This window comes from Vicia villosa, linkage group LG2 (genome assembly GCF_029867415.1).
Source record: "Vicia villosa cultivar HV-30 ecotype Madison, WI linkage group LG2, Vvil1.0, whole genome shotgun sequence".
Classification (NCBI taxonomy): domain Eukaryota; kingdom Viridiplantae; phylum Streptophyta; class Magnoliopsida; order Fabales; family Fabaceae; genus Vicia; species Vicia villosa.
Genome location: NC_081181.1, coordinates 152,687,039 through 152,710,379, shown reverse-complemented (window position 1 = coordinate 152,710,379; position 23,341 = coordinate 152,687,039). Strand labels below are relative to the sequence as shown.

Sequence of the window (23,341 nt, the reverse complement as noted above, 5' to 3'; positions counted from 1 at the left end):
CTCTGTCTATTGAACATTTATAGTTTTTGTAAAAACTGTGCGTATGTAACTATAAAACATTTGTATATTTGCATGTAAAATACTTGTGAAGTTGTGTCTATTCTCTTACTATCGAGCATTTATATTTGACTACAAAATATTTGTAGTTGTGTCTCTGTCTATTGAACATTTGTAGTTTATGTAAAAATTCTGCGTATGTAACTATAAAACATTTGTATATTTGCATGTAAAATACTTGTGAAGTTGTGTCTATTCTCTTACTATCGAGCATTTATATTTGACTAGTTGTGTCTTTGTCCTTTGAACATTTGTAGTTTATGTAAAAACTCTGTGTATGTAACTATAAAACATTTGTATATTTGCATGTAAAATACTTGTGAAGTTGTGTCTATTCTCATACTATCGAGCATTTATATTTGACTATAAAATATTTGTAGTTGTGTCTCTGTATATTGAACATTTGTAGTTTCTGTAAAAACTTGGTTAGGTGTGTCTGCGTCTATTACTATAAAGCATTTGTAGTTGTGTCTCTATCTATTGAACATTTGTAGTTTATGTAAAAACTTGGTTAGGCGTGTTTACGTCTCTTACTATAAATTGTTTGTAGTTGTGTCTCTGTCTATTGAACATTTGTAGTTTCTGTAAAAACTTGGCTAGGCGTGTCTGCGTCTCTTACTATAAAGCATTTGCAGTTGTGTCTCTGTCTATTGAAATTTGTCGTTTATGTAAAAACTCGGTTAGGCGTGTCTACGCTTCTTACTATAAATCATTTGTAGTTGTGTCTCTGTCTATTGAACATTTGTAATTTTTGTAAAAATTTGACTAGGTGTGTATGCGTCTCTTACTATAAAATATTTGTAGTTGTGTCTATGTCTATTGAACATTTGTAGTTTATGAAAAAACTCGGTTAGGTGTGTATGTGTCTTTTACTATAAAGCATTTGTAGTTGTCTCTGTCTATTGAGCATTTGTAGTTTCTATAAAAACTTGGTTAGGTGTGTATGCGTCTCTTACTATAAAGCATTTGTAGTTGTGTCTATGTCTATTGAACATTTGTAGTTTATGTAAAAACTCGGTTAGGCGTGTCTACATCTCTTACTATAAATCATTTGCAGTTGTGTCTCTGTCTATTGAACATTTGTAGTTTCTGTAAAAACTTGGTTAGATGTGTATGCATCTCTTACTATAAAACATTTATAGTTGTGTCTCTGTCTATTGAACATTTGTAGTTTCAGTAAAAATTGGTTTGGTGTTTATGCATCTCTTATTATAAATTATTTATAGTTGCGGTCTATTGAACATTTGTAGTTTATGTAAAAACTTGGTTAAGTGTGTATGCGTCTCTTACTATAAAGCATTTGTAGTTTATGTAAAAAAACTCGTGCTTATGTAACTATAAAACATTTGTATACTTGCATGTAAAATACTTCTAAGTATGTAACTATAATAACATATGTAGTTACGTCTCCGACTATAAAATATTTTTAGTTTTTGTAAAAAGTTGGCCATGTGTGTATGCGTCTCTGACTATAAATCATTTATAGTCGCGTCTCGGACTATCGAATATTTGTAGTTTCTATAATAACTCGGTTAGGTGTGTCTATGTCGCTTACAATAAAGCATTTGTAGTTTAAGTAAAAACTCATGCGTTTCTGACTATATAGTTTATGTAAAATCTCATACGTCTCTAACTATAAAACATTTGTAGTTCCATATCCGATTATTAAACATTTTGTAGCTGCGTCTCTGTCTATTAAACATTTGTAGTTTCTGTAAAAACTCGGTTAATTAAGTATGTTTGCGAGTTTTTACTATAAGAAACACAAACACACCTAACCGAGTTTTTACAGAAACTACCTATGTTCAATAGACAGAGATGCAGCTACAAATGCTGTATAATAAAAAATGCAGACAAACTTAACCAAGTTTTTACATAAACAGCAGATGCTCGATATTATTAAGAGAGTAGACACACTTCGTATCGCGTGTCTTCAAATAAATGTTGTACAGTTTTTTTAACTTGTGCATTATTTCTGTTTCTTGAGAGTTACTCTAGAATGACAAACGCAATATGTATAGTAAGTAATGAGTACTCAAATGACATTAAAACATTTATTCAGACCCTACGTGCCTTGCAACTTCTACATTAAATTATCATAGTAGTAATCATCATGCACAACATTTGTATCCTTGCATGTAACTTTAAAACATTTCTATACTTGCATGTAAATTACTTGTGAGTATGTAACTATAAAAACATTTGTAGTTGCGTCTGAGACTATAAAATATTTATAGTTTCAAATATTTATAGTTTCTGTAAAAGGTTGATCAAGTGTATATGCGTTTCTGACTATAAAGTATTTATAGTTGTGTCTCTGAATATCAAATATTTGTTGTTTCTATTAAAACTCGGCTTGTAGTTTCTGTGATAATTCAGCTAAGTGTGTTTGCGTCTCTCTGACTATAAAACATTTATAATTGCATCATTGACTATTGAATATTTGTAGTTTCTATAAAAACTCAGATAGATGTGACTGTGTCGCTTACTATAAAGCATTTGTAGTTTATATAAAAACTCATGCATCTTTAACTATGTAATTTATGTAAAATATTCCATGCGTCTCTAACTATAAAACATTTGTAGTTCCATCTCCAATTATTGAACATTTTGTAGTTTCTATAAAAATTCGGCTAAAACTCATAAAAAAATAGAAAGATACTAAAAATAAACTAGTTTTAGAGTGAAAGAAAATTTTAATGTAAAAAACAAAAATAAATGTTATAATTGCAAAAGAATAATATGTAGTAATATTGAATCATAAACAAGTAAGATGCAAATGAATGGTGCAGAAAAAGTTGTGGAAAAAGTTCTGCAAAGTTGGTGCTCTTTGTGTGCCCCCTCGAGGGTATTGAGAGGGGAGAGAGGGCAAGCATATGCAATAACAGATGCCATTAAAAAGCCAATTTTAATTACGCAAACAAAGTATCTTAAAAGTTGATAAAATTTGTGTTTAGAATCCAAACACTTTTTTTATAGCATAAATTTGGATTTGATTCTCTAAAATAAATAATTCATGCATTTTCTATATTTAGACAAAAGTTTAAGGTACTGTTGTTCTACATGGTTTTGACTCCATGATTATTGTTTGTCTTGGTCTTAGATTGAGTTGTATGTTTTTTCTTTTGTATATATTTAGTATACAAAATAATTGAAGAAATAAAGACTTTAAAGTTTTTAGAATGTAAAATAAGAAAAAAGAGTATATAAGTTCCCAAAAAGGGAGCAAACAAACACATGGGCATGGCCCCATGACAATGGAAAAGAAAGAAAAAGATGAAGGAACTGTCATTTTCTTCCAATAACTTTATTTACTTTTAAGACAATTTTTGATAGAGTATTGTACATTGTAATCATAATAATATATCATTATTAATGTTTTTTAAAAATTAATTAATAAAAATTGTTGTCATTGAAATAATAATAGATTTTTAAACAAAGTTCACAGTTATTTAATTTTTTTTCCTTTTGCACCGGTTCCGACTTACATAGTAGATTGACTAATCCAGCTCGTGCTACGGAGACACGTGTACTGGCCAAACGTTATTTTTGTCAGAAATCGAATTCGGTATTTCCCGAATATCGTCTTTTGCAGAGACTCGTTTGTCACTCGAGCTCAAACACTTGATTAACAGTTATTTAATTTGAATTAACTTAATGAAAGGCGTATGATAAAATGGATTATCAAATTATAAAATGAAAAGAAAAGTGTGTGATAGTTTCACATTAATTAATATAATTGTTATTTTAACAAATGTTCAAAACAGAAAAATCTTTATATTTACAATGACAAAATCTTTTTTATATCGGGTTTTTTGAAATTTTTTCGTAATGAAATGGAGAAATTTAATATTAACAAATAGATACTGATTGATTAAAAAAATTAAGAGGGATAAAACATACTCCACTCGTAGAACATGCTTGTTTTGCTTGTACATTTTTGTAGAATCGGTCAAAATTTTAGATCTACACTCACTAATTTATCCGCTCCACCCCATTATTTTACAAGTGCAAAAGAGAGATTAATACAAATCTTTGTAAATCTTAGGCTAAAAAAAAGCGTCGAGGACAGGCTAAAGTTTTAAGTCGCATCCTAGATAATAAATGCCCCCGTCCCATCCCGTTCTTTTATATGTTTTTGCGAAAAATACCTAAAAGGAATGGGATGCCCATTTTCCCTAAAAACATTTTTTTTTCCTTTTAAGAAAAAAGTATATAATTTCCTTTAATTTTATTTTCACCCAAACTTTAAGGGCCCGTTTGGTGCGTAGGATAAGAGACAAGATAGGATATTTGTATCATATCCTATCTTAATCCAGTGTTTGCTGACACAACAGGATAGGATAAATTAATCCTGAAACTTATTATATCCTACCTCACTAGTTCAAATTGTTATCCTGAATATGAACTGGGTTAGAATCCTGCAGGATAGGATAAGAAAATGATTTACTAATTTACCCCTATAAAATATAATTTAAAATAAAATATTAAATATGACAAAATTTAAATAAAAATTAATTTGATATTAAATTAAAAATATTAATAAATAATTTTTAAAATATATGTATAACTGTCATAAGGATAATTTTTTAACTTTATAAAATATAAAAAATTAGAATATTTAAAAATAAAATAATTATTAAAATTTTAGAAATATGAATATGAATATTAATTTTTATCAAATTAAATATATGTTCTTGAAAGAGTAATTTTTTCGTTTAAATATATACATACTTTTATTTTATTTATCTTTTATATATATATATATATACACCGTAATTCATCATGATTTTTTGTCAAGAAAAATTTATTTACTCGTGTCAATGAGTTTTTTTTAATTATAGAAAAATATTTTTTTTTTATCAATTTATAAATTTATAAATTTTTAAAATATATATATATATATATATATATATATATATATATATATATATATATATATATATATATATATATATATATATATATATATATATATATATATATATATATATATATATATATATATATATATACACACCGTAATTCATCATGATTTTTTGTCAAGAAAAATTTATTTACTCGTGTCAATGAGTTTTTTTTAGTTATAGAAAAATATTTTTTTTTATCAATTTATAAATTTATAAATTTTTAAAATATATATATATATATATATATATATATATATATATATATATATATATATATATATATATATATATATATATATATATATATATATATATATATATATATATATATATATATATATAAAATTTGGTATACTATGTGAACCAAACACATGATATGATATCCTATCCTTGTCCTGCTTGATATCCTATCATATCCTACCCTTGTCCTGCTTGATATCCTATCATATCTCTATCATATCCTGCGCACCAAACGGGCCCTAAGGGTTTACTTTGTACCTAAGTGAATTTTGAGTTACAAATATATTGCGATAATCTGCGTATTTAATGCCTCAAAAATTGAAATATTAAATTTTTATAAAATATTTTTTTTTCTAGAATGCTTAATCATTACTCTGAAAGACCCTTATTTTAAAGGTATACAATTGTTGAATTCGCAAACTGATCTTATGTCTCTATTGTTATTGTTTATAGTTTTATACTTTTATATAAAACTAACTTATATTTGATACACTTTATAATTTAATGAGAAACATATACTAGTATGTATTTAAATTTTATTATTTTCCACTTGCAATATTCATTTTTATACCCCTGCAAACTCATGAGTCTCAATAAAGCATAATCTTGAAAAAACATTTTTTGAGACAAAATAGTTTTCTCTTAAGGACTCTTTCTTGGATCCCCTCTAGTTACGTTTTGTTCATCTTTTCTCCTTTTTGTTTTCGGTTGCTCTTTTTTTCTCCTCATGTTTCTTGTTGTATTTACAAATAGTAGTGTAGTTCTCTTCCACCTTGTATGAGATCCATGCAGTGGATGTTCAAATTGTCCTATGTTTTATCCCACATTAGTTTTTGTTCATTATTTGTCTTTTTCTTTCTCTCTGCTCTCTCTCTGCTCTTCGTTCTTGTTCCTGCCATCTTCACTTTCTTTTTCATTCTTTTACCTGAATCTTCATCCCTACCAACTAATAAGGATTCAATCAAGCTCCATGGAGCATATTAATTATCAGGGACGGCCCTACTCGTTGAGAGGCCTAAAGTAAATTTTAAAATGAGATCCTTAAAATGTATTTTTGAATAATAATTTTGTGATTATTAAGAGTTGAACTCAAGACCAAAAGAAAAAGAAGTCTAAATTTTAACAACTCAACTACAATTATATATGTGCTAATGTACATTATATATTTTTATAACTAAATAAAAAAAATTTGAGACATTATTTAAGCCCAAACTTTTGAGACCTAAAGCTCTAACCTTGGTGGCTTGGCCCTTGGGCCGACCCTGTTAATTATCAATGTTTTTTATGCTTTTTATTAGCTTTCTTTCCAATTTTTTGTATGTTTTATTTGCATTTTACTTTTGGAAATGGATATATTTTTTTTTTATGTTTTTATAAGCATTAAATATAACTCATAAATTGGATGTCATGATTGGCAATCCTCTAGATGGAAGAAATTTAATGAATATGGGAGTAATATCATAAGCTATCATTCCGTTAGATGATCTGGATGAAGAATTTATCTCCAACAAAATGATAGCTGTGTTAGATTATCCTGCATATAATCTTGCAAGATTTCCTGAACTCCCCTTTCAAGACAACGCTTCTATGTTTCCAAGGAAGAGTTTCGTCAACACGTATCCGTCTTCTAAAAAGAAGAAGAGCAATTTCAGAAGAGGCTAGTTAATGATGGATCTTCCGCGCATGCCAACAAGAAAAGGAAACACAAATCCAACTCTAGTAAGGATCCTTCCTCTAAGCATACTATTCATAATGAAAGTAATGATTCATATCCTTCTATTCTAACCACATCCACTTCAACCATTCTGACCAACCTGAACTCTTCCTCCACTACTTTACCTAAACCTAAACCTATTATTTCTGAGATAATTATTTCTGAACCTATGCCTCAGTTTTTTAAACATCCTGTTACTACCAATATTGTTTCATCACCTAAAACATTTTTTTCACAACCACAAATATCTCATCCTCAATCATCACAACCACTCATCTTCCACCTCCCTTAGATGCTTCTATGACCGCATCAAAAGATTCTGATCAAGATAAAAACCTCTTAACCAATCTTGATTCCCTGGAACTATCTCATGATTCTGGAGAAGAAATTCTAAGAATCACTGGTGTTCCTGATAGAGATCCCAATCCTTCCTCCACTCCTTCTAATTCCCTTCTTCTTCTTCTTCAAACGAACGTACTTCCACTTCCCTCTAATGAATTATTACTTAATTTTGAAAATGAGACTTTGGACCATATACGATTCTTGGTAGATGCTTCTTCTGAAGGCTTGACTCCAGAAGCAACTGATTCCATATGGAGTGAATTCAAGTAGTGGATGCACTTTAGTGCTTCTGAAGTTCAGTTCTTCTGGTTCAAGGAAGAAATGAGAAAGGGGAATGTTGAGATTGATGCACGCCAACCTGCTCCTTTCATGTTCTGTCTTCCAACTCCATAAGTTCCTGTTGCTGAAGATCCTGCCTCTGAGCAGCCAATGGGTGAAACTTATGGTGTTGAGAAGCAACTTGCATCTCGCTCTAGTGATGTGTCTCATTGCTTCAACAAACTCTAGAAGAGTTTAAAATAGAAAAGGCCTTTGTCAGACAAAGGTTATAGTGCAAGATCAGAGGCATGAAGAACAACAGGCTTTGAACTCTAGGATCATGATGATGCTGCAAGAGATCTCTTCGAAGTTGTCTAGGAAACCTTAGCCTCATTATTTTTTTCCTTTTTCCTTTTGGACCTTAGCTTCTTTTGTTTCTTTTTTAAAAAAAAGGTGTACTTTATCAATTTATCAATGAAGTTTCTTTTTGGTTATTTTGTTTATGTCTTTTTGTTTTCTGACAAAGGGGGAGAAGTGAAGATGATTTTGATATATCTATTCTCATAAGATCAGTCTCATAGATGATTTGTATAAGATTTTTGCGTCTAAAAATGTTTGGCTCAGGAACTTTGCAAGAGTTCACTAAAATTTTATAGATAGGCAAAACTCTGAAGGATAGTCAGAAGATTGGTCAAGATATGAGAAGCCAGCAAGTTCAAATGTTTTGAACATGGTCAAGATGAAACCAGTTATGTAGCTTATCGCAAATTCACAACCACGTTATGTCAATTCATTGCGTTCTGATAGCAAGCCCTGATCTAAGATGATGAACCAGACATTTCTAGTCAAACTCCGATGAAGTTGCAAACAGGGAAATATTCATTTTATGCTACCTTATTATATTTTAAATTTATTTTGTAAGTCTTGAGCTCAAGGGGAGTTTCTGAACAAGCTTAAATGAATTTTGAGAGTATAGTTCTCAGGGGGAGTTGTTTAGCTAACTCAGAATATGTTTTTATGTGATTTAAATCTAGTATAAATTATTCATCAAAATACATGGATTTGTCATCATAAAAAAGGGGGAGATTGTAAGAACAAGAATTGGTTCTGCATCTGGCCTTAGGTTTTGATGATAACATTACATGATATCTTAGAGAACAATTTAGTACTCTAACATTTTCTGTCTAGTGTGTAGTTTTTGCTAATAGGTTTTGACTCTAAAGAAACGGCGTATGACGTCATCATATTCAGAACTCAACACACTCTAACTCAAGAAGAAACCATTGGTGTTTACAAAGACTAAGTCAAGTTCTAGAATGTTTCTATAACAATGATTCTGGTGAACATTAGTGATAGAGCTTCTGATCGTGACTCTTTTGGAAGAGATTTTGGAGACTTCTTTAGCTCTGAGATTCTGAAGTCTAAGTTTTGAAAATTGTGAAGACAACGTTCTGAAAGAATAGGTTTTGAAGATTCAAAAACCAAGTGCTGAAGACTCTGAAGACAAGGTTCTGGATGAACAAGTTCTGAAGACTCTGAAGACTTAGGTTGTGAATATTCAAAGACTAAGTTCTGAAGACTCTGAAGACATGGTTCTTAATGAACAAGTTTTGAAGACTTCGAAGACTTAGGTTCAGGTGACTCAAGTTTTGGTCCTTCTAAGCATGATTCAACATCAACTATCAGAAGTCTCTGAAGATTAGATGATAAGATCAAAATTGGTCTACGTGAGAAAATAATACAATGTTCAAATGTTTCCACTATCCAGATAAGGTGGCACAAGGAATGTACTTCTGTTATTGTTTTTGACCACTCCCTCACTGACCGTTAGGGACAAAACAGTTGGAATTGAATATTCCTATTCTACCCTTCAACGAAATTCTTTTTAGCTATAAAAGAAAGACTTAGAAGATCGAAGACAACAAGGGAAAACACTACGAAACTTACGCTGAAGTGTTGCACAAATCTCTCTGATTTGTATTACAACGACAAAGGAGAAATATGAGGGGTTAGAGATACACAATATTTTATTTGTATTTGTATTTCAGTAAAAAGTTATATTTTGTGAACAAATTATCTATCGTGGTAATATTTTCGATTATTCGATTAATATCTGAATTTGAATTTGTATATGACATGTTTGAATTACATTAGATAGTTACCATGGTGTTAATATTTCCTTAGTAGGAAATGGTTTAAAAAATATCAATTTGAGATAGTTGCGACCAAATGTTAATAACTCTGAAATGCTTTCAGGGGTTATTCTAGATATCATCTTCAAGATCACCTTTAAAAATTCACGGAGATGCACCTCCGATCCATTTATTTGACAAAGTACTCTAAGAGTTAATTCAAAAATATATCTCCATAATTTTTTCTAGGTGATTTCGTAAATGCATCTCCAAACTAATTTTTGACAAATATAAAAAGAATAACTCACAATTTTAAAAAGTTATATACATTTTAGTTGAGTCACAAAAAGAACAAATCCATATTTTAATTTGTTCACCTTCATTCCATGATATGGATAAAATAATATCCATAGTTGTTGTCAATAAAAAAATTATTAGTTTGATATAAATAATAAAAGAGATGATAGAATAATTGTATTATATTTTATTTTAATATAGTGTGTAGTGAAACAACATGACTTGATAAATCAATTATAAAATCTATCATTTCATATCTCATGTTAATATTTTTTACCATTAATGTGAGTTTTACTAGAAATCAGAATGATAGGATAAAAATAAATTATTGATTTATTTCTATAAATATAATTTAATCTAAGAAAAACTAAAAATAATAATTTGTCTAGAAATTAAAATAATTTAAAAATCAAATTATCATTAAGATTTAAAAAATATTAATATTTATTAATTTTATAAAAATATTACACAATAATGTTCAATTTAATAGATTTGACAACAAAAAAATTTTAATAGAAGAATTCTAGAATTCGGTTTATTTCCATGTTATGAGAAACTATTACTAGCCGTTGTAGAGTTATTTCTCAACGTTCGAATTAGTACTCGAAACCCATTTACGACGTCGTTTCATGATAGGCCCTTTTCCTTTAAAATCAACAACACAGTCACCGCCTTTCTCTCATCTCTGTATTCAATTCACTTGCTTCTTCCAAAACCCTAATCAAAAATCAATCGCTACTCTCTCTCTCTCTCTCTCTTTTCAATGGCCAGCGTTAACGTTCACACTGAAGCTGCTCAAGGCAACATTGCTCCCTCAAAGCAATCTCTTCCTCCGCCTAAATCCGTTGATTCTCAATCTGTTCTCAGAAGGTTTTCTTTTCCTTTCTTTTTTACCCATCTTTCGAATCGATTATCTTTTAATCGTGCTGTATGTTTCGATAGTAAATTATTGAATCGATTAGGTTTTGGTTGATTGAATTTAATTTAGGGTTTTTGCTTTTCTTTTTAGTTTATCTTTGTTTGAAATATTGCTAGGGTTTTATGTTTGTTTCTACAAGTCTAACTAACTCAATTTCTTGTTTTGTTTTGTGTATTGTTGCAATTTACAGGTTGCAGTCTGAACTGATGGCTTTGATGGTAAGAAATTGGATCTCTTTTTACTATCTATCAATTTTGGTCTCAGTGTCCGTGTCCGAAACCGTTAATGCATTTGTAATCTGGGATCATTTGGTAAATTTGATTTATTTATTTGTGTGTTTTATGTGGGATTTTCAGATGGGTGGAGATTCTGGTATATCTGCGTTCCCTGAGGAGGATAATATATTATGTTGGAAAGGAACAATAACAGGAAGCAAAGAAACTGTATTTGAGGGAACAGAATACAAACTCTCCCTTTCATTTCCCAATGACTATCCTTTTAAGGCTCCAAAGGTCAAATTTGACACCACCTGCTTCCACCCTAATGTAGATATGCATGGCAATATATGCCTAGATATTCTTCAGGTAATCAATCATATGATTATGTGTTTTATCTTTTTCAATTCAGCTATTGGTATATTGATATCGTTCTGATTTACAGGATAAATGGTCATCTGCTTATGATGTAAGAACGATTCTTCTATCCATTCAAAGCCTGCTGGGAGGTAACTTTGAAAGCTGAATTAGTTCTAAGAGAAGCTATATTTTATTTAATCTTTGTTTTGTTTTTCCCTGTTTGTTAATTATTTGTTTATTCTTTCATATTTTAGAGCCAAACATTAGCTCTCCGCTAAATCCACAAGCAGCGCAGCTTTGGAGCAATCAAGAAGGTATATAAGCATCGTAATGTTTTGCAGATGATTTGTATAATATATCTTTTGATTTTAATTTTGTTATGTTTTTACTTCTACAGAATACAGAAAGATGGTGGAGAAGTTGTACAAATCTCCTGTGGCTTAATTTAGATCTCAGAGTTCTCATGGATTTTATTTCTCTATGTCTGGCTTGATCAAGTTTGGAAAAGAGAAGGGGTGGAATTTTTAAAGCTTGTTCCATCGTTTCCTTTTTAAATTTCAAATGAGACTTGAATTTTCTATACATTGATTGTATTGTATCTCTCTTCTGTTGACAATTAGTTGAAGGTTAAACACTGTCTTAGATTGTTTATTCTTTTTGGAGCTTTGGTGTGGTACATGTACAAGAATATGGGTTTCAACAATGGAATTTGTTTTCCTATTTCTCTACTTTTTACTCTATCCATGTATAAAATAAAAAAACTGGACTATAATAATTAATGGAGCTCCACATAACTGAGTAAAACAATCAAGCTCAGAATTACTGGAAACCAGCTCATGGTTGCTTCTACATTGACATAAATTAGTTTTTAATTTATGGATTTTTGTTAAAAGTAAGATAAAGTTATGTAAAAGTGAGTTAAATTTTTTTGAATGTAAAAATCATGAGCAGACTAAAAAACTGTGAATCCAGACTTCAAATAAAATCAATTATGATAGTCAAAATCAATATCAACTACACTAAAGAAAGTGTATACAAACTAAAATGCCAAAGTATTCCTCAGATTATTGACATGTTGAAGGATTTGACACACAAACTCTGAGCATATTGATTGTTAAGTTACGGAAACTTGGTTTAGAGTACAAACGTGGGATAACATTTTACGTGAACAAAAATCATGACTATTCATCAATTTTATAGGATGATCAAATCAACATTTTACGTGAATTTGTAATCTCCACACTCATTCACATATCGCCAGTCACGTCCCTATTTTTACTCCTCTCACTTCCAATTTTTCTAGCTGATAGTCTCCCTTTTCCTCTGCTTCTTGATTGGAGATTTGAATGATTTGATCCCCCGTTAATATTCATTGCTTTTTTTCCGGATATTAAACAGGGCAAAAGCTTAAAAAGAGATTATACGGAAATTTAAGAGTACAAACTCCCAAATCACTAACATCAATCAGTTACAAAACATGCCTTCTGTGAGTTGGAGATCGATGACCATTCATTCTCCTAGCTTTAAGTCTTTAACACAGTGAATTAGCATGCCTTCTGTGAGTTGGAGATGGTTCGACTGAATCATTTTATCAAACACCTATGAGGCATTACTTCAACCACTTTCCAACATGCAATGTCGGTGAAAATGTGAAAATGAGAAGTTGATAAAAAATGACAGTGAACGGGTAATGAATTTTTGCGGGAAGGGAATTGAAATGTATTTTCCCTAGCTCCTAGCAAAGGCAAATACATTTCACAGAAACTTATTTGACAGAAACATAGACAAATACATTTCAGCATTTCACAGAAACTTGTACCAAGCCTCTGTTTCAGACTCGCAAGAAAAGGAAGCCACATCGACCATCATTTCTCCACTTTGCCGTCATTGATATCATCGAGGAAGGATGTGAGTGACGACTGGCCAAGATGAGGACCAATATGATATTGTGTTTATAAATGTGTTTCAAAAGTCATTTATGTAAAGAAAATCGCCTCATAGCATGAATGCATTAGAGGTTCTAAAAGATGCGAAACTAATATTCTAAACAGAATTCATGCATAGTATTGTGCTGCATATGGATCTCTTGTTTGGTTTGTGAGAACTAAATTACATTTAAAAGACTTGCTAAATCTAAGACTTGCTGCAAGTATACATAAGTCAAGGTATTAAGTTTGCCACAACCACAAGCATACAGACTGTCTGGAAAGCTCATACTTATCGCGATGTTAATTGCCTAATATTGTACTTGGAGAGTTCCTTGTACTTCTCTATGACCCCGATCAAGCATACAGTCTGCCAAACAAACAGGATGCATTAATTATATGACAAAACTCATACAATCTATATGCAATGCCAACCACAGTTTGAAACTCGTTCATTTAAGAAAAGTTTTGTACTACTGAGCATTTCTAAAATAAAAATGGCATAAGAAAAAAGTGTAGGGTTTAAACTGCAATAATAATTTTTTTAATTCAGTTTATGTGGCTTATAACTATGTTAGCGATATAAGGTGGCAAAAAAGGAAAGATGACAAAATCTGCCGTTAAAACAAGAGTTGAAGAAGTAAAACATACTTTTTGACAAATTAGATTCTTTCTAATTAGGATTTAACAATAAAAACTTAAAAGACATGAAAATGCATACTTTCACAGAATCATACTAGGTGGATGATTTGGTGAGCAAGAAAATAAAATAGCAGTCAATTTGAAAAGATAAATAAATAAACGGAAACAATCTGGCACTGCAAGAAAAAACATTAAAAATACAATTTGCAGCTGCTCAGGGTGGAAATAAATGGCGTGATGGATATAACGTATGTGCACCCAACCTAGTTTAAATTGAAATTCAGTCTTTCTTACCCTGGCAATTTCAACTATTATGGTTTTATCAGGATTACTGAGATCAACTTTATGAGGTGCAGGAATAGACTTTGCCACAGCATTAATTATTTCCATCCTGTCAACACCAGTATTTGCCCGGGCTTCATACAGCACAGCAAACTGCACGCGCAAAAATAAAATACTGGTTAAGCTCATGCTACAGACAAAAGGATCAAGTCATAGAAAGACGTAGGCATGAACTTAATAAACGAAATTCGTTTATTGTAGGGAGAATGAGAAACAAGATTATAAATGAGCAAATCTACATTAAGAATTAAGTTTCCCAAGGAAATTAAGTTCCTCTTCTAATGCAACCCACTGCTGCAAACGTGTGGATTGTGGATATAAGAATTTGAATATAGGTTTTACTTTTTAGAGTTGCAATTTCAATTCTGGTTGTGATAACTCATTCACGATACTAAAGTTGTTTAGATTATGACGTGCACAAATTTTTGAATTTGAACATATTTTCATTGTTTAGGTGTATTAAGTATGAACTTATTGTGAGTAAAAGTTGGTGGGTTGGGAGAAAAAATAACTAAGCTGATGCACAGTATTATTACCTTTTGTGGAGTTTCAGTTTCCGCAGGAAAGTTCTGTTCCACAAGAGGCTGGATTGCTTTTGAAATTTCTTCCTTTGAAGCATAACATGAGACTTCAATTGGCAAAATTCTCAAGATAAACCTAGAAGTAGCCAACACTGTATCAATGTTTCTTCTGTACATGTTTCTTCTTAGAATATAAACTAAAAGTTTTACCTCGACATATGTTTCTTAGTCAATGCTGCTGATGTCACTATACGAGTAACGATATCCTTGGGGCTTTTGTCTCCATCTTTCTTCCGCATTTGAATAAAAACCACACCATTGCAACCTGATTCAAGCTTGGCAAAGCGCTTCTGTATAAAACAATGACGAAAAAAATACATACTCTTAGCAAAACACACCTATTCACAAATGTAAAAGAAATGTGAAACAAATCCTTCGGCTGAAAATGACAAAAAATCAAAGTCTTTTGAGGAAAAATGACCAAAATAAAACGATCCTGCCACTATCACACTATATTTTCCATCTCATGACTAATACAAAGAAGACTTGGAAAGCAGGAAAACGGCCTAGAAAAGCAATATATACAACATTACCAATGAAACGAAAGAAAACAAGGAATAAAGTTAATTAACATCTAGCATGCCTAAATCTCTCAACATCAGTTGCATAAACATGTATATGATCTTGAATAAGCTACAATGTAGAAAATTATGAGAGAAACTATAAATATTAGACAGCCATATCAGTATTAGACAGCCACATCAACGTTTAAGCAAGACCACAAAATATAAGAAAAATCATAAGATCCGTGAGTTAGAGAAACTTTTATAATAATATACAGAATGGTAGTCTCATCAAAGCACCTTATTCTTGTCTCTCAGTTCTACAAGTTCATCTTCAATTAGCTTGTCAATGGATTTCTCCTCCACTTTCTTTTCACCCAAATCACTTGTTGCCACATTTGTTTCGCAGCACTGTTTCACAGCTGGTACCTCATCAGCTGTCTTTGTTATAGTCTTTGAACTATCAACGTCTTCTTTATTGCCATCAGCTTTATCCCCAGCCTGAGCATGAAGATCGTCAACTTTATGAGGATCGGATTTTTCACCTGTTCCATTCTCAAGGTCAGTATTGTCATTGTCGAAATTGCTAACGTCGAGTTTAGGCTTTTTGTCCTCCTTTTCCTCACCACCCTCCTGCACCTGCACCTCCTCCTTCTCATCCTCATCATCATCATCATCATCATCATCACTACTAGAAGAGTCGGAATCCGCAAAAGTAATCTTTTTATTTAAAGGTCTATTGGACAGCCCTTTCACAGTTGGATGTTCAGCATCGTCAATTAGATCATCATAAAACTGCAAAAAAAAAAAAAAAATCAAAACAACAGTGTGATATCAATTTGCAGAGGATAAAAATCTTCTCATTAAAAACTAAAGATTATATAGTAATAATAGAAATTTTAAAATGACCAATTAAAAACCTAAAAAGAGAGTAAATAAAAATAAACAATTGAGTTCAGAGAAAAAGGAAGAATGATATCGTACTGAATCGAGAATATTGAGAGCTTCGCGAGAGGCTTGATGTTCTCTTCCACCGTCACAAGTGATGAAAAACCCTTGCACGCCAGGATGCAATGGATACGAACCCTTCTTCACTGCTTTCTGCAAAAATTAACGATAAAGGTATAAGAAAAAAACGAGAGAAAGTGAGAAAGGTTAGAAATTGAGAAGAGAGGTAACGGAGGAGAGACGTTGTGAGGAAGATAGCGTTTTCTCTTCTTCCCAGCAGCGGCGGCAGCATCGGGCGCCATTGTCACACAAAAACACGACTTAGGAGAAGTAACTGACTGCTGAGGAGTGGTGGTTTAAGCGATTTTTTTTTTCTTTTTAGGTTTAAATATGATCTTTTATTTTTTTTACTACGGTTAAGGGTGTGTTCTCAGTAACCGTAGACACACACGCAATAATAATGTGGTTTTTTTTTCTATTAAGGGTGTGGGTGTGTATGTTTGGTTGAGCCGAGCCACTAATGATTTTAAAAATGGGGAATTGATTTTGATATATTAATTAGGTTTTGTTTGGTTAAACTAATTGGTAATTGGTGACTGATAAGCTAACATGAGTATTTGGTAAATTAGTTGTTTCATTATTTGATAGATACAAAATAATATAAAAGATCATTTTAATTAATAAGGGTATAAATGGAAGAAAAAAATATCACAAGCTAAAAGCTACAAGCTCAAATGCTACTTCAAATAGCTTTTGAAAAAACAGCTAAAAGCTAGTAAAAAAACTACAAGTTATAAGATAAAATAGCGTTACCAAACAGAAGTTTTTCATTAATGTAAGCTGAAAAGTTAAAAGCTAAAAGTTTTTTTTTTCTTACCAAAGAGACCCTTAAAGTATAGTTGATTTTTTTATGATTGATTTTATTTAAAGTTAAAATTTATAATTTTGTATTTAAATATGATTTTAATATTGCTCAAGGTACCGTCCGGATATCATCTTTCGCTTTGAAACTCTCGTGAACGCAGGGAAGATGAAAAATGTAAGAGTTATTATGAAGTATGATGCTCGTTTAACAATAAATGTAGAGGGTAGAAGTAGAAGTGGTGGTCTTGTGGCAATGTGTTGAAATATTCGCATAACTTTGTGAACCTTCTGATTGAGGATGAGATAAAGGGTCACTGAAGATTAACTTGTTATTACGGGTATCCAGAAAGAGGTAGAAGACAACAAACTTAGGATATGTCGCGAGAACCTCGTAACATGTCAAACTTAAAATGGTACATCATTGTTGATTTAAATACTATTAATTTGTTATCACAAGAGGATAAGCAAGGCGTTCTCCCTCGTTCGAATTTGCTCTTTGTCGGGTTTTGTAGGGGAGTCGAAGAGTGTGATTTATCAAATATATGAATTGAAGGACACCAATTTACATGGATTAAAAGTAAAGGTATGTCGCATATATCGAAGAACGTCTTGATATACAGAGTGGCTGGAATTGTTTCCAAATATGAGCCTTCTCAATCTGTCAGTGTCGCATTCTGATTATAATCCAAATGTGCTTCATTGTGATCCTACGCAATGGAATTGTTACCAATACTCGTTTAAGTTTGAAAACAAGTGGCTTTTGGAAGATGATATTGTCAAGATAATATAAGTAGGTTAGGCTCCGAGTAGAAATATGGAGATCACAAAACTTATTAGGGACTGCACCGAGGAGCTTCGACGGTGGAGTAGGAGAACATAGTAGATTTAAGGAATAAGTGAAGGACTATAATGAAGAAATGGAGACTTATCAAAGGTGTAGCGATCCATCTAGTGTGGGGAAGTTATTAGAGGCTAAACCAGCTTCCTTCTGAAGAGCAGTCTGCTTTTGTGGAAATAAAATATATTTTAGATAATGTTTTGATAGCTTTTAAGGTTATTCATATGCTAAAACAAAAGACGCATGAGAATATAGGGAATATAGTACTCAAGATTGATATTAGCAAAGCATATGACTGTGTTGCTTGGAATTTCTTGATAGTTTTTTGCCAAATGGGTTTTGCAAAAAGGTGGGTTCAATGGGTGATTATGTATGTTACTTCAGTGAACTACTTAGTGTTTGATTAATTCGGATTAGGTCAAGTATATTTAGCCGGGAAGGGGATTGAGGCAAGGAGATCCTCTTTCTCCATACCTCTTTATTCTAATAGTAGAGGTTCTTTCAACACTTACAAGAAGAGTAGTTGACAGAGGAGACATCCATGGAATCAAGATTTATAGAGAACTAAGGTGTCCCATCTACTTTTTGTTTCGATTATTTTCTATTTTGTAGGGAAAAATTTTCTGAAGCCATGCACCTTATGGAGATCCTGAAGGTGTACGCCGAAGCAACAGGTCAAGAAATTAATATGACCAAATTAAAGGTGTTCTTCAGTCGTAACATTAGTAGACAAGCTCAAGAAGATCTCCCTCTCCTTATGGCTGTGTGTCATGTGTTAGGAGCAAGAACTTATTTTGGTTTGGCATATATGGTTGGAAGAAATAAGAAGGAAACATTCGCTTTTAGCATGGACCAAAATTGGAAGAGAATTAATACATGGAGAGATCGCCCGTTATCTAAGGCAGGGAAAGAGGTAATGATCACATCAGTCCTTCAATTTATACATGCATATGTTATGAGTGTTTTTATCTTACCCGACACTGTGGTGGGAGATATATAGAATATGTTTAATTCACTCTAGCGGAGAGGAGGTAACAACAATAAGGAAATTATATGGCTTGCCTGAGAAAGTTTGACTTATGCTAAGAATGAGAGAGTGTTGGGGTTTTTGAGACTTTAAAGCTTTAAACATGACAATGGTGACGAAACTAGGGTGGCATTTAATGACAAATTCGAAGGATCCAGTATATAGAATTTTTTAAAGCAAAATACTATCCTAATTTCTCTTTTTTTGAAGATAGACGTGTAAATAATTTGAGTTATGTATGGAGAGGTTTGGTGAAAGCTATGGATGCTTTTTTACATGGTTGTAGATGGAGGATTGAGGATGGGAAAAAAATTCAGGTGATGGCGGATCCTTGGCGGAGGAACGAAGGTAGGGGTTGGATGAGAGCACCACAATGGAAATAGGTGTATAATATGAAGGTTAATAATCTTCTTTATACCAATGTCAAATAGTGGAACTCCCACAAAATTGGCCAGTTGTTTTCCTTTGAGGTTGCTAATGAAATTATATAGGTATCCCTATTGGAGGAGGTTAAGAAGGATGGCTTGGTTTGGAAAGAGGAGAAGGAAGATGTTTATAGTGTTAAAACAGGTTATAAACTTTGGATGCAAGGTATATGTAAATATATATGGCGTGGTGTAGAAGGCGATTAGCATTGTTCGTAGAAGATAAGAGCCCCCTCCCAAAAAAAGAGGACTTGATTTGGCGTAGTTGTCTTCATACAATAAGTAGACTTCGACAATATTATGTTACATGCCATATTATATGAAATTGTATGAAAGAGAGGTGGAGGATGAGTGACATGTGTTCTTTGGTTGTGCACTAACTTCTCAAAGTTGGAATGTGGCAGGTTTAAGTGATGTTATTATACAGTGTCTTCAAAGGTTTAATAAGGTCAACACGGTGCTTCAAGACATTTGTAGTAAAGATGATAAAATGGTCACATGTAGAGTGGCAGTTATGTTATGGGTGTTTTGGAATAATAGGAAGAACTGGATCTGGAATAATGAGAAGAAATATGTGAATCATTTGGAGATGCAAGGTTATCATATTTGGAAGGACTAGTTTACGGCTAAAATATGGGTGTTAATGACAACTATCATATCCAACAACAACCTATATGGAAGCCACTTGATTTTTGGTTGGAAGAAGTGCAATGTAGATGCTGGTTTTAATAAACACTTAGGAACAACTAACAGAGAATGGTGTTTTAGAGACTGTGATAAGTGCAAAAATGTACTTATTTTGTATATATGTTTTGTTGCACTTATCGATACTTTTTGTTAATACCGTTTGAATAATACATCGTTTTGTGTATAAATACGTATACTTTGTGTATTTTCATATACCGTATACTTTTTGATAGTTTTCTATTCATTTTGTAGGTATTGAGGTGTATTTGGAGTATGAGCAATAACGTGTCGAAGACACGGCTTCAAACGCGCGTTTTTTAGCAACGAAACAAGTGCATCAACGAATAAAGCTCAAAACCAAAGAATAATAGATCACCAATTTTGTTGATATATTATCATTGTTATATGGGAAATTGAATAAGCTTTTCAACGCTTCGAACCAGACGCATATCGGAGTTACGATTCTCAAGTTACGTCATTTTTACTAAAAGCTGTTTTTTCATGACAGTAGTGTGGGCGCGATGCGCGTGACGCGCGCTGTACAGAACTGAAAATTGCATAAATAGGCGAAAATCAGATTTTTTAGGTTATGTTTTGGGTTTTTTTAACCCCAACTCATCCTAGGTCATTTTTGGGTAGATTTAGCTTGGAAACACCATTAGAGCTTGCAATCGGATGATCGGAGGTCGAATTTCTCATCGATTGGAGTTGACAAACCAAGAAATGTTTGGTTCCACTTCTTCTCTTCTCTTTGTATTTCTCTTTTGGTGAGTTTGTATATTAATTACTCTAAACACATGGATTTTTGTTACTCTTTCTACTAGTTATATAAAGTTTGCTTTACAAATCTTAATCGGTGTTTTTATGATCTTTTTGCTTAATCGCTTCGAATTTATGTTGTTATAGACATATGCTTCGTAAATCTTGATTAGGAGAACACCTGATAGCTTTTGATTCTAGACATAGGGTTGGGGTTAACATCCACATAATATCTAAGTTTCATGCCTCTGTATTGTTTGATCGGTTGAGACATCGTCGAAAGGGAAAAATGGTTGAAATCTCGTCGGTGTTTCAGAAATGGACATTGATGTGAGGGATATGTGGTGATTTTGACGAGTATTGTAGATTGAATGCGGCAGAGTGATAAATCTAAGTTTGTGAGGAGTAGTTTAGATTCGAACCTGATAAGTTATTTCTTTCCAAAGAACGAATTCATTTTATGTTTATAGTTACTTTTCAGTTTTTACTTTCAACCCATGTAACCCGAACTCAAGAACTAGGAATCCGTCGAACGACAATTAAGTAGCACTAATCTCTGTGGACATGATAATTTCCGGGATAAATATTTCCAAAACTTTTGTTGCTTGCCGCTTTACCGCTTCAACAGACTGTAATGGTAGATTCAACATGGCAGGTACTTCATGGGATTTTGGGCTTTACAAGGTTATTGAAGTGAAGGCTCGGGATTTGAATGAAGTGTTCCAAGGAGCCATTCAGTTGCAAATGAAGTGCATTTCCTTTGAAAGTGATTATCAAATTGTGGTGCAATCTATCCATGCTAATAATGTTTCGTAGTATGTCAAATGGTGTTGCCGAGAGGAAAAACCGTTCGATAATGAATGCGGTCCATAATATGTTGAAGGGTAAAAGCTTGTTGAAGGAATTATGAGGTAGAGTCGTTTCTACAACCACATATTTGTTGAATAGGTTCCCCACAAAGAAGCTGGACAAAGTGACTCCAAAAGAGGTATGAAGTGGGTTTAAACCAAGTTTAAGTCATTTGAAAGTTTTCGATTCGGTTGCATTTTGGCAATATTATGGGCCAGATTTGAAAGAAGTTGGATGACAAAGGAGAGTTGATATTGCTGGTTGGTTACCATCCTACCGGAGGTTACAAGTTATTTGATCTGAAGAACAAGAACATTGCAATCATTCGTATTGTGGCAGTGGATGAGGTGGGGTTGTTTGAAAGTAGAAAAATGGCTACGACAATTGAGGAAATCGATTTCCTGGATGAGTGTAATTGAATTCCTTCACGACTTTTGCATAGTGGAGCTGTTGGAATTGAGTTTGCAGATGTGGAAATTGATTTCTTGAAGCAAATACATAAAATCATAATTCATAAAATTCTGATCAGCAGGCGGTCGAAGTAAAAAATGGTGAATCCAGTAGACAACCACCTAGAAGAAGAGGTTCGCCTCAGAGGCTTCGAGATTGTGAAGTATTATGGGATAATGAGATTAACAATGATGGTGATCTCATTCACTTTACGCTTATGGTCGAATCCAAGCCCGTTAGCATGAAGGAGGTATTAAGCGATTCAAATGGGTTGTGTGCGATGAAAGAGGAAATGGAATTGATCGAGAAGAATAATACTTGGAAGCTGGTTGATTTATTGGAACGAAAGAAGGCAATCGGTGTGAGATGGGTCTATAAAGTGAAGGAAAATCTAAAAGGCAAAATATTCAAGTATAAGGCTCGACTTGTTGCGAGGGGATTCTTACAAAGAGTAGGTATAAACTTCGATGAGGTGTTTGCACCGGTTGCTAGGGTGGCAACCATTAGGCTAGTTGTTGGCATTGTGAATTGCAACAATTGGTTAATGTATAAAATGGATGTGAAATCTATGTTTTTTAACGGTCCACTTGAGGAGGAAGTTTATGTAGAACAGTCCCCTGATTTTGTTGTGACAATTCAAGAGGGAAGAATCTACAAGTTGAAGAAAGCACTTTATGGTTTGAAACAAGCTCCAAGAGCTTGGAACAAACACATAGATGGTTTCCTAGTCAATTTTTGCTTCAACAAGTGTGTTTCGGAGTATGGTGTCTATGTGAAGAATGATGCGAGCATAAATGTGATAATACTTTGCTTATATGTGGATGATTTGTTAATCACGGGCAGCAATGAGTTGAGCATTTCTAAGTTCAAAAGGGAGCTTATTGAGGAGTTTGAAATGAGTGACCTTGGTATCATGACTTACTTTCTTGGTATAGAGTTCCATAAGTCAAAATTGGGACTGCTTATGCATCAAAGAAAGTATGCACTTGAGATATTGACGAGGTGTGATATGGAGCATTGCAAAATGCCAATACACCAGCTGAAGCAAGGTTGCAAC

At 32.5% G+C, this 23,341-nt stretch overlaps 2 protein-coding genes across 2 annotated transcripts; one reads left to right on the top strand and one right to left on the bottom strand.

The window, feature by feature from the left end:
- Window positions 1–10,623: 10,623 nt before the first annotated feature.
- On the top strand, window positions 10,624–12,164 carry LOC131652509 (ubiquitin-conjugating enzyme E2 19-like). Its single transcript, XM_058922370.1, has 6 exons — window positions 10,624–10,820; window positions 11,060–11,087; window positions 11,226–11,453; window positions 11,530–11,593; window positions 11,699–11,758; window positions 11,842–12,164. Exons 1-6 carry the CDS (start codon window positions 10,714–10,716, stop codon window positions 11,886–11,888), a joined length of 534 nt encoding a protein of 177 aa, XP_058778353.1. The 5' UTR covers window positions 10,624–10,713; the 3' UTR covers window positions 11,889–12,164.
- Window positions 12,165–13,462: 1,298 nt separating this feature from the next.
- LOC131652508 (uncharacterized) lies at window positions 13,463–16,787 on the bottom strand. Its single transcript, XM_058922369.1, has 7 exons — window positions 16,628–16,787; window positions 16,422–16,538; window positions 15,738–16,232; window positions 15,085–15,224; window positions 14,890–15,010; window positions 14,306–14,446; window positions 13,463–13,739 (listed from the first exon to the last, which is right to left on the bottom strand). Exons 1-7 carry the CDS (start codon window positions 16,685–16,687, stop codon window positions 13,662–13,664), a joined length of 1,152 nt encoding a protein of 383 aa, XP_058778352.1. The 5' UTR covers window positions 16,688–16,787; the 3' UTR covers window positions 13,463–13,661.
- Between the last annotated feature and the right edge of the window lie 6,554 nt (window positions 16,788–23,341).